Source organism: Catharus ustulatus, chromosome 1, assembly GCF_009819885.2.
Source record: "Catharus ustulatus isolate bCatUst1 chromosome 1, bCatUst1.pri.v2, whole genome shotgun sequence".
Taxonomy (NCBI): Eukaryota; Metazoa; Chordata; class Aves; order Passeriformes; family Turdidae; genus Catharus; species Catharus ustulatus.
In genome coordinates this window covers 29940539-29953146 of record NC_046221.1, presented here as the reverse complement: position 1 = coordinate 29953146, position 12608 = coordinate 29940539, and the positions used below count along the sequence as shown (strand labels likewise).

Here is a 12608-nt window from a genome sequence, read left to right as displayed (position 1 = left end):
GCCTGCCTCTGTCCTCCCCCTTTCTTGGAACTGCTGCCAGAACAGGTAGTCAGAAATGGAAAGTAGAGAAATATTAGAGCATCTGTGCTCTCTCTCTCTCTCTCTCTCTCTCTCAGGAAAACATCTGTGGCTTCCATAGGAAGCACTCATTTTTTCCCATCAGCAAAGACTCTGGATACCCTTGGGTCCAGTTTTGGCACAGCAAGCCAAGTAGGATACAGTTTATGGCTGAAAACTTATGGGAGAAATCATTCAGGCAGTCCCATCCCTGGCAGAACACTGAGAGAAATTCCCCAGGCTGCAAGCCACATGTGGGTCTGTGACCTTTTATTAGCTCACCATGGGAGAGGTTAACAATTGTTGAGACTTCAGTCCTCCCTTTGACATACAAATACAACAATACCAAATAGCCTTTCCAAGATGAACATATTCAGGGCACAGCATTCCTTTTAATGCAGAGTTCAATGTAGGGCGGAGAAATGCCAAAACAAAAACCCAGCCTAAAAACTTAGAATAAGAAAGGATGTGTTGCTATAAAACTGAAGCCTGAATTGGCATTTTTTCCAACATTCTGCCGTTGTTCATATTACGGTGATTTGTGACTTTTTAAAACCAATATAATCATGAGACGGAAACAAATTCTCACACCATTTTTAGCTCTTCATGTGGTCAGTACCATGATTTATGGAACTAAGATTGCACAATAGCTGGAGCAACATAAGAAATGCATGCAATTATCTGATTTTTAAGGATCTGTTGTATTTATCCAAGTACATTGTTGTTGAGATTAAAACAGCAAAAAAGAATTCATAATTATTGATATGAGGGTTGTCAGAAAAAAGGCCAAATCCATGTCTTTTTGAAATGTCTTTGTCTTCTCAGAAAATATTGTAGTAAATGAAACTATCTTGGATTTTAATAAAACAGAGATTGGAAATTAACTCTTTTTTTGGGGGAACAGTCGCCATATTTTTTTTTTTGCAGCTAAGAAACTACACAGACTAAATGTCTTGCTCTATGCTGTGTAATCAATGACAAAGTAAGCAGACTGAATAGCCCAGCATTCCAAACTTTTACCATAGCTACTTGATTACTTTCAGTCTTAAAGGCAAATTATTTTTACTGTGCAGTCCTGTGGCTTTAGTGTAGAGTATTCTGAGTGTAAAATAAGAGTGAATTAGCTCATGCTTCTGCCATCAGCCTTTGCAACTCCTGTCTGAAGAGGCAAGGCAAACTGATCTCTGAACGTAATAGTCCTGTGACTTCTCTGATGGGAAACAGGTTCAGAAACTGGGGGGATGTGGAGGTGTGGATGGGAAAGAAGCATCAGATTCTGATTTTCATACTTTTACTAAAGTGACAACCACATTTGAGACTGAAATTGGTGAAATCTTTCACAAGGTTGGTTATTGCAAAAAAATAGTTGCCAAGTCATGGTTGGCTCACTATGCTAAGCAGAAATATCTTTATTAACTACTGTAGGCAAAGTAGTTAACTGAGAAAAAGTTATTTAGAAGTGGAGAGTGCTTTTGTATTCATTGTGAATAAACAGAAATACCTGACTGGCAGAAATCCTGCACTGGAGAAAGATCAAGTACAGCTACCTGATAGACACATGCCTTTCAAACCTTTTACAGACCAACTTCCATACACAGTGGATTCCAATGCTATACCATCCTTTAACCATCCATTATCTAACAAAAATTTTAGTTAGGTTTGGTTCTTGTTTCCATTACCCTAAGCACTAGTTTATCATCTTTTCTTTTTATATTAGTTTTTGCATGTAAAAAAGCTTATTCTCCTGCTGACTATTTTTGTTTGTTTTCTCAAGAATACACAGCAGAATTGCTTCAAGCTTTCCTACAGGTCCATTTTCCTAAACCTTTCTATAATTCTTGTAGTCTTACTACATTGCTATATCCAGCTTATCTGTGTTTTCCTTAAAGACTTCACCAACATTCAGTAGGTTGGATCAATACATTAAATACTTCCTTTATATACAGTAAATTCACGAATACAAGCCGCACTGAGTATAAGCCGCATCTCTGGGTGTTGGCAAATATTTTGTTTTTTGTCCATAAATAAGCCGCACCTGAGTATAAGCCGCTCTGTCGTTCGCAGCGAGGACCCACGTGCAACAAAGTTGCCAAATAGTAACAGAACAGCGGCAGGGCGGGGTTTACTGGCTCAGCTAAGGCTGTGCAGGCTCAGCCCGCTCGGGGCTGCTGATGGGGCCAGGTAGCCCAGCCCGGCGCTGCTGCTCGGCGGGGCCACTGGGGGCCAGCCGCCGCTGCCACTGGGCTCGGTCACCACGGCCTGCCGCTGCCCCGTGGTGGCAGGCAGGGACGGAGCCCCCCGCCGCCTCCCAGAGCCGTGGCAGGGGCGGCCCGGGTTCCCCCCCTCCTCCCCGAGCCACGGCAATGGTGGCACGGGGCCCCCCCCGTCTCTCCCCCGGGCCGTGGCAGAGGAGGGAAGGAGGGAGCTCTCCCTCCTCTCTCCCCACCCCCCGTGCTGCCTGCTGGCAGCCAGGCTCCACCCACGGTGCAACAGAGTAGCGATTTGTAACAATCACAAAATGCCGACTTTGCAGCAGCTTCGCTCGGCGCTCTGGCAGGCACTTCTGAGGTTGTAAATGTCAGAAAATTATTCACATATTAGCCGCTCCTGATTATTAGCCGCATTTCCGGTTTAGGAGCAAAATCTTAGTCAAATTGGTGCAGCTTGTATTCTTGAAATTACTGTAATTAATATGAAAATATAATATAAAATAATAACATATGTATGTCATTACTAGTTATATATAAATGTGTCTGTTAATATTGATATAGCCATTGATATAGCCATCTTTTTGTATTAGCACTGTTAGTTCGAGGCATGTTTTGTTTGTGAACTACTCTAACTCCAGGTTTCTTCTGATGTATTACTCCTTAATGATTATTCCTCACGGGATATTTGTGTATTTGGTTTCTCTTTAGTATCTCCCATCTCTACTCAATCACATGTTTTCCTCAGCATATCCAGATTTTTAAAAAGTATTATGAATCTCACATTTTCCAGGAAAAGAGACATATTTAAAGTTCTGTTGTTGTTTGGTTTTGGTTTTTTTTTTTAATATATGTATATATTTTAGAAATGTTAGTGCCTGCTTTTTCATTAAAATTCTGGTTTCTGTTTCATTTTTTGATATAATCTTTGATTCTTCCTTTCTGGGTGTGTCTTCTCCAACTCAGCTCTGCACCTTCCATACAGAAGTTTCATTTGGACTATAGTCCCCTAGCTTACCTAGTAAAAAGTTACATAGATTACTTCCATGTAGTTTGGTTTTTTTTTTTGTAACCTAATTAAACAATATAACTATATTGAATTTATATAATAAGTAGAAATATGAATTATTTAGCTGTTTTGAATACATCTGTGGTTAATGTCAATAAACATTTATTTTATATAATTGAAAGATATTGAGTTTTTGAAATAAATGGGAGTTTCCCCAGGCAAGAATAGAAGCAACAAAACATACCACAGGAAGAGTCCTGAGAGCAGGGAAGAGAGAAATCAACAGACAAAACATCTACTTTTCCATGTAAAGCAATGGACAGAGGGCTGAATCGACCTCAGCATATTTTTCCTCTCCTTGAAATTAAAAACTTAAAAACAGTCACAGTTTACTGCCTTTGGCTTCAAAAGAGGGCTGGCCAGCAGGATGGCTGTGTTCCATCTTTAACATGGACATATGTCTTCCATGGCAAGCTTTTTCCTTTATGGTATCAATGAATATTGACCCATTTCCTTCATTCAGAAATCGGTTGACTTGGTTTGATTTTTTTAATGCTGAGAACAGCCTTCTGTGTTCTCCATTTTTCAATTAAAGGATTAATTTCTCCTTATGACATGTTGGCTTTAAGAACAATCTTCATCTAGAGTGACCTTTAGCCTTGATCTTCCCCTGTCTGTCTTGAATATTTTCTGGTGTTTCTTCACTGTACTGGAAATCCCTTCTGCTTGTCACTCAATTGTTTTATCCCTCTCTGCACATTCTTAATCCTTTTTGTCACGTTTGCAATTAGTCACAGTGGCCAGCTTTTCCCCATCACGTCTTTTCAACATCTGCAGCAAAGTTTTTCCCATCAGTGATCTAATGTCTGTGGGTTATACTTAAAGGCTGGGATTACTTTTTTAATATTTTTTCCCCACATACAATGGAAAAATTTCCATTTTGGAGCTCATAGCTAGTCAGCCTTCTCTCAAGAGGATATTTAGTATACCAGTGAATGGAGATCACTTTGCAGCACCTTTGTCAGAACTCTTCAGGCTGACAAAGCACTGTTGGTTCTCTTCACCACCTGCCAGGGTGGTTATGCACTACAGCTACACTCTGAAATGAAGGCATTCTTATAGAAACAAAGACTATTTTATGTCTGCTAATATTGGAGAGGTTGGACACTGAATTGCTTCAGTATAGTATTCTATTAAACTGAAATAAAAATGAAAGGATTGAAGAGATTGAAGTATGTCTGTAGATGCCTCTTTGGAAAATATTGCACAGCCAGGTACTATCTTGTCCAAATTCTGAAATGTTATGTTTAGCAATTTTTCTTCTATATACAAACTAGTTTTATATTTTTTTTCCATCTGTAGCTGTAATTTTTCTGTATTTTCAAGCAAGGATGAAGGCATAAAGGAGAGCTCCCATCTGCATTGCTCCTTTAAATGAATGTGTCTCATCTTTTAAGCAACACTTTCTTCAAAGCAGGATTAAGCAGTATAGTACCTAAACATTTCTTACAGCCATGACCATAGAAGAAGTGTACCCTTATTCTTATATACATGTACAGTCTTTCTCACTTAGAATACTGAATTTAAAAGGATTCAATTCTTTAAGCCTTAAGAACAATATAAATTTGATAAAATATGAGATCAGTACGGTAATCTATCAGTTAAAGTAAAATAAGCTTAATTTTTTAAAAAAATAAGGAAGATTAAACTGTTCTTTACATGTAAATTAAATAATATCTTGTGAAGTGAAATGCTTCTTTGCAGATGTCTGTTTAACCCTCCAAGTTGTGTTTGAGCTAGAAGTGATGCAGTGGGGTACATGCAGTTATGCTACAGCTGCTGACAGGTGTAAAAGTAAATGAGATGTTTCATCTCAATGGATACATCACCTGTTTAAATGTTTAAGATAATAAACTCAGCAAATTTAGCCAAACTGAGACACAACTTTCTCAAATACTGCATTTCTTCAATGAACAACTCTTAACTCTCTCAATATCATTTGGCCTGTTAGCCTGCAAAAGATTTAACTGGTGTGTTTACTGTTTGTCTAAGTTTTTAATTTCATTTTGCCATCAGTTTTGTTAACTTTTCTGAACATTTCAAATACAAAAGATGACATTCAGAATTAAGGCCTTCTGAAACTGTTGATCTTTTAACTTGTTTTTCAGAACTGTTGTGTCAGAAATAAAACTAAAGCAGCATGAAAGAAACTGTTGTGCTCTAGAATTGTAAATTGTCAATTTTAAATTTTGGTCACAGGTTTTATTAAATTTTTAAGCTCAGATGATGATAGATACATTCTAAACACTAATTTTCTTTTTTTTTTTTTTTTGGAAATTAATTGCAAAACTATGAAACAGACTTGATTGAGAAGTTATTTTTAGGTTTGAGATAAACATTTTAGGATGATCTAGAAATTTATAGATGAAATTAGGTAACACTGTATAAAGTATTCTCAGATGTTTCAATAAAATACTATAAGACATTTTATACTGAAGAGATAAAGAGTTTATATACATGTTAATGAGTATTATGTTGATACTGTCTCCAGCTTTCATTAGCTCATCACAAGGTGAAGATATAATAATTATTAGCATATTTTGGGATTCCTAGTCATATGACTGACAGGAAAGCTTCCCACTTCAGTAACTATTTTTGTCTTTTGGGGAATGAGGTAAAATCTTCCTAATCCTACTGCTTAGGTTGTGAATTATCCTGTGACTCAAGAGAGAAGGTATCTCATAGGTAACAGTTCAATAGGATACATTTATCTACACAAGTGATTTGAGAGGCAATGTACTGGCTTCTCCTGAGTGAAGGTCATGATGCCAGCCAGATAACATGCTGCTTGCACATAAGCCATTTTAGGTCTAAATATAACTGCAATAGCACTGCCTGTGCAAAAATCCCCACGTATTTAACTGAGGAATGTGAGTTATTAGCTTGTGTGCAATGCCAGGAAAGACAGAGTCAAGCTGGTGCTGCTGTGCTGAGATTTAGCAGCTTATGTGCTTGCTAGCTCAGCCATCTCTGTAGTGCACTTGATTTCATACTGAGGATGTGTCCAGCTGTGAAAGCACTGAGAAATAGATATTCTTTCTCCAAATCTTTCTTTGTCTTTCCTTGGTAGGTAATATAAGCCTTTTAAGGTATTTGGGCTTTTGCAGCCTATGTTTTCATGCATTATCTAGCCTTAGAGTCTCTGACCATATTTTAATAAAAGAAGGAATGTTTAAAACATTTAACAGAATAAAAAGGAGGTGTGTGTATCTCTTCCCCATTGTTTTCTCACTATTTGTTAATAGTGAAATATAAAACCAATGAGTATGTCATAAAAGAAGAAACCACTGTGAGTGAACTATCAATATGCTTTGAGGATGTTGAAGATACTTGGCTAAATCCTGTATGTGCCGACTGAGTCTCATTCACAGTCATAGAATAGTTAGGCTTGGAAGGGACCTCTACAGATAGTCTGGTTCCACCTTCCCTGCAATGAGCAGGGACATCAGATGCACACCTTGGTCTAGGTCAGGGGCATGCTGGATCTGTGAGACCTGCTGCACAAGGAGTCTGAAGGTGTGCCATGAGCCCTTATGGAGAATCTCCAAACATCTGCTACTTCTACAGAAATATTGAACAAAAGCTTTGAAGCCACTATTATTGTAGCTGTCTCTGTTCCCCTGTAGCCACATTTCCTTCACAAAAAAAAAAAAAAAAGAAAAAGAAAAAATAAAAAAAAAATCTGCTTCCCACTTTCTTCTGCATATATTTCCAAGTATAAGGGACTCATCGCACAAAGGCGGAATCTTCCTGTTTCCTAGCTTCTTTTTCCATCTATTATTGTTGCAACTTTTTTTAAAGTGCAATCTTCTTGGTCTGTGCACTGTACAAGATTAGTGATTTCTGGATTTGCTGCTGATGTTGTGACATTTCTTTACTAGCTTCAGACTGCTCGTCTCCAAACATTGTACTGAAAATGAAGATCCATGCATTTTTTATCCAAATCCTCCTCTGTGTATTTCAGACTGTAGCAGTCATCTGTTGGAAAATGGGGAAAAAAATTTGTTATTGGTGAAAAATGCATTATTTGGGTACTTGTGAAATCTGGAGTAGCTTATTCAATCATTTTGTTATTAATATTAACAATTTTTCGGCCTCTGTATCAGTTTATGATCTCCATCGTTAGTTGGAAAGGACAGTGACATTAGCCAGACACAGCCTTATCAGACAAAGTCTACAAATTACACTATGATTACTATTGATGGTAAGAAGTTGTCTAGTACTTGTGAAGAAGCCATGTCCAAATTTGTATCTAAAGGACATAAAAAGAGCCTTAATCATGTTTGTTTTGTAGTCACAAACAAACATCACATTGCCAATGCTTAGCCTCACTTTGAGAGCCCTAATTTTTATCATATTTGCCAGTACCAGGCCCACTATGTTATGTGAACAGTAAACTTAATGAAGTATATGGATGTGCTGATCTTCCTGAGCGGTCTCCAGAGCTAAGAATACATTATCCAGCACAGAGGTCTTCAGAGAATTAAATATATGCCCATTCATATGATGTTGTCATAACCCCAGAAGTTATGAATAACAGTTGCAGATTGTCTCTGCAGCAAAATTTGGAGGGACCACGTCTGGGCAAAATCTGAGAAATGTCAGAGAATCATTGAATGATTTTTGGAAAGAATCTGAGGTGGTATGGTTCGAAACTCTTCCCTCTCATTAAAGAAAAACTATCTTAGGACATTTGTCTACATTTTTAGACCAATGTCTAAAGCCTTCTAATTCTATCCAGATGAAATCTGCAGAAGGAAAGAAAGACATCATGTCTAGGCATCTCAGATATACAAAGACATTACAAAAGAGAAAATGGCAGAAAACAACATTAGTGTTCAGCAACAAAGCTAATCATGCAGAAGTGGGTGCCTGAATTTAGCTAATGATTTTAAAGTACTTTACAGCCTAATAAACTTCGATTGCTCCAATGGGAATTTCCTGTGAAGAGCAGACTCAATCAATCCATTAGTTAAACCATCTTTGTTCTTGTCAATAATGTTATTTGCATTTCTGCAACTCAGGGAGAGAATATGGGCTGTATGGATATAGACTGTAGGAAAGGAGGTAATGTAAATATTTGTACCCTTCCAGCAGTCTAAAGGACAGTCTATAATTAATCTGTAGTTACTTGAACAGGTAAATGTAACAAGTGTTTATATTAAGGTGGTAAAAAGCTTGCATTTAACTTGGCTAAATACAGGGTTGTGAGAAATCCTGCTTTTAGATTTCTTCCATATATAACTACTGTCCACAGTAATTTTTCATTTTAAGACAAGTGAAACTATTGTTCTTATGTCATATTGTTGGTGGGGGAACTTAGTTCAGTGTAAAAAAGAAAAAGATATAATACTAGATTTTCCCATTCTTTCAGAACCAGCTGAACTATGAATCCAATATGTGAATATTTTTGTCAGAGGACAAATATTAGTGGGTTTGGACAATATGAGAAGGAATTACAATTTCTGTGAAAATAATTTAGAAAGTGAAATAACCCAAAACCAAACAACCAAGAAAAAACCTAATCCATTGGCATGTGAGAGTGTTGAGTAGAAAAGACAAAATATCTGCACATAGGATTCAGGAAATAGATTTTCCCAAGGGCATTAGAAAAATACTGGTCAAGTATAGTTTAGCTTGCCTGGTGGAATGCTCTTTTGCTGCTTCCTGCTGCCCACACTATTGTCTGCTCAGAGTTCTGGCACGTATTGTCTCTGAGCTTTCCATTCCTGACATCACCTGATTGCAGGATTCATTCAAGTGGGTCGAGCCTTGTAACTCCAAAATATGTAGCAGCAATCAAAAGAAACTGAGCTCCAACCTACACAGCAAGTTTCTGCTTGGTAGCCCCATACAGCTGGCTCTGTTCAGGGCAGCTCAGCATTACAGCAGTGCAGACAGCCAGAATTGCTGTCATGCAAGCAAGGATGTGGCCCCTTAATTTTTTATCCTGATGTTTGGGTTTTTCTTAGCCCCTCCACCTTCCAGAACCTTGCAGCATTATTGTTTCCTGAATGCGTTATTTCCTTCAAGTACTGGCAGTCCTGACATTGATAGGCAGTGAATCAATACTTTTATAGAATTGTGAAGCCAAACTAGTTTTGCAGATCCACAGTGTGCAGTATGTGATTTTCCATTCTGGATATAATAACTGCAATTCAAAATACTCCCCCACAAGCATTGATTGCATGCTTTAGGAAATTCACAGTAAAGAATTTAATTAAGAAAGAAGAAACTGCATCACTTCATTTAAAAAGATAAATTCACCTGAGATATTTTTGTTCATTTTCAGACTATAATAGCAATAACCATCTTTAGCTGAGGACATTTCCTGGGGCTTAATGGCCCATGGCTGTGCTTCTTCAGGTGATCATCATCATCTCCCAACAGTCATTAATCCCCTACGAATGCCCTGCACCTCAGTCATTAAATGTGCTTAAATGTACTTCTTCTGAAAATGAAATAGTTCTATATTTAATGCATCTTCCAGGAATAGGAGAGATCTTTCTGGGGTGAGGAATGAAAGAAGTTTATTAATGTGTCAAAGAAGTACTAATTATGACAAGTGGATAAGTTCTGGAGATAATACGGCAAAGAATTTTTCCACAATAAGAACATGTTGTATGTAGGTCATTATTTTATGTACATCACGATTTACACTCATCTCAGTTGCCTGACATTCAGATCAGAAATACAGATAGTTATTTGTAGTTAGATCTTTTTCTGCAGAACATCTCAGGATAGAAAAATCTCACAAAACATACAGTGTGTCACTGCAGTTTTAAGCAGTACTGCTTAAAAAGACTTTCCATAGTTATAAAAATAGAGCTATACAGCTTTACAAGGTGTTTGTTGATAATGCAAGAATTAAAAAGAAGTTAAATCTTTTATACCTAAAGGCTGAAACTCTTACCAAAAAAATCTTTTGGTGAGCACTTTGAGTCTTTCCTACAAATAGGACCACAAGTACAGTGCCAACAGCATCATCAGAGGTTTTAAACACAGTAGACAGCCTACCCCTGCTCACATAGAATTAAAACTTTCAATGAAAATAATTGAAGTTCATGAAAATTGAATGAAAATTGAGGGATTTTAATTTTATTTGAGTTTTGCTTACTGCTATGTTGTGCTATTTTCATCTTCTGTTACTAAGCATGCATAAGCATGTACACCTAACGTGCACATTGCATGAGGCCTGTACCTGTCCTGAAAAGATTCTGAGAGGGATAAGAGCAGGCACTGCCTTCACTAAGTGAAAAATTAGTACCTTTTGGGTATTATGGTAATTTATTATTTATGTTGGACATTCTGATCCCATGTACTTCAGTGAGTGACTGTGTAGGTAAAGACAGAAGAAGACCTTTGGGCCATGCATTATTAAATGGTGAATATTAAATTATGTTAATATTAAAATTAGAGCTCTCCTAGTCAGCACTTTTAGATAACAGATTGACCTGTAAAAATGATTATTACAATCTGACTCAAAAATTTCATGTCAAAATTTTCTGTTTCTTTTAACAAGCAAAAAAATGACATTATTAAAATATCTTTCAGTATGAACAAATTGTGTTGTTTTACACAAAAAAAAAAAAACACTTCAGTAACCAATAACAGCTGCCTTAATTTTGCAGTTTTTCAAGTTAGAGAAATTTTTCTATGCGAAAGACAAAGGTTCCTTTCGGAAAATTTTATATACAAAATATCACACGTGCACATGTGCATACCCATTTTATCTTGCTCTATTGTGGGTTCTAAATAGAACTTTTACCTAATTTAGATTTTTCTCTGAAATCTTTCATATTCATTCTAATGCAGTGTTCAGCACATAAACTTTTGAAAAAAATTTCTTAGACCTCTCAATAAATAAAAATTTATTAGACCTCTCAAAAAATATTAGACCTCTCACTAAATAAAAAAAGTAAAATTGCAAAGAGCTAAGGACATGATAAAGAGTATTGCACTTTTAAGTAATTTTTTATCTACCTTATATCTCATCCTAAACAGGAGGTTGGGGAATAAGTACTTTTATGTTGTATTGCAGCTAGAACACTTCTTTTGCTATAGATCCTGTTTAAGGTTATTCATACCCTATCGTGCAACTTAGTGTCAGCATTCTTCATATCATTTGTCAAAATTCAACAGGAATGTCCACAATAAAGAGTCGTACAAAAAAGAAAGCGTGTTTTTCTAAAGTGAATCTATCAGTATACCTAGAACTCTTGGGTTTTTTTCCTGAAGTTCTCTGTTTTCAACCATTCATTATATTTACAGATCAATAGAACTAAAAAAAACTGCAAAAAACTCATATAATGTTTCTTATTGTAAATTCTCTGTTGTAGGTCTTGTTTTCCCTCTGTGCTGCATTCTGGGGAATCCAAATTATGAAGCGGATCACTTCAATGAAAGATAAACACCACTGAAAGAGCAGATCTAACATCACCTTAAATATGGAAACAGCACTTTAGAATAATCTTCTAAGTTCCTTGGAATGAATCAACCATGAATCATGCTGAATTGCAATCAGTTCACTTATGATACGAGAGATCTGTGATTTTTGTATGAAGGTTTGAAAGATTCCTAAGGGGGTTTATTAATTTTTATTTGATTTTTGAAAGAAATATTTAATTTCTTCCCAAATTAAATATTCATTCACAGCATAGATTTTTACCTTCATAGGATTACAAATTCTTAGAAATAATGTAAAAATAATTTCATTTTTGCAGTGATTTTGTTAGTAATATTATGTGAAAAGTATTTTTCACAAGCAGAATAATTAAAATCATATCTGATGTAACCTGGTATAAAGTGACTGACTGTCTTCTTATTGAGGCTAAACATGAACATATGTGAATGTTATTTTTTCTGTAATGGTTGAATTACACCAGAATCCCTGTGTCATGCCCAATTCAGTGTTCATAACATACTGCTACACGAAGATGAGTAGTTGAGGCAAGAAAATGATTAAAAACAGCATGATAAAATAACTCAACCTAGTATGAGTTGAAACATCTTCAGTAGAGTTGGCTGATATATGTGTTGTACAATGCAGAAATGCAGTTTAGGTTGAGTTATTTACGGAATACACCTGCGTTGCCAGCTTTAGATAGTGATCAAACTAGGATGCACACATGCATATCCCACTGACACTCACGTGACAAAATATTTGCAAGGCTGAGCCCTTAATTTCTGGTCATTTCCTGCCAGGTGATGTCAGGGGAGATGCACGTCTTGTCTTTCAGAAGCTGTTGGAAAGATGGTGTGTACTAAGATAGGAA

The 12608-nt window shown here is 36.6% G+C and overlaps 1 protein-coding gene across 2 annotated transcripts in view; it reads left to right on the top strand.

Moving 5' to 3' along the window:
- Positions 1-12318, top strand: part of AGMO (alkylglycerol monooxygenase) — a 199422-nt gene extending 187104 nt beyond the window's left edge. For both annotated transcript variants that reach the window (XM_033076983.1, XM_033076975.1), the window contains one exon: positions 11673-12318. In XM_033076983.1, coding sequence (XP_032932874.1) covers positions 11673-11753 — 81 coding nt within the window. In that variant the 3' untranslated portion in view covers positions 11754-12318. The remainder of the gene's footprint in view (positions 1-11672) is intronic.
- Positions 12319-12608: the final 290 nt, after the last annotated feature.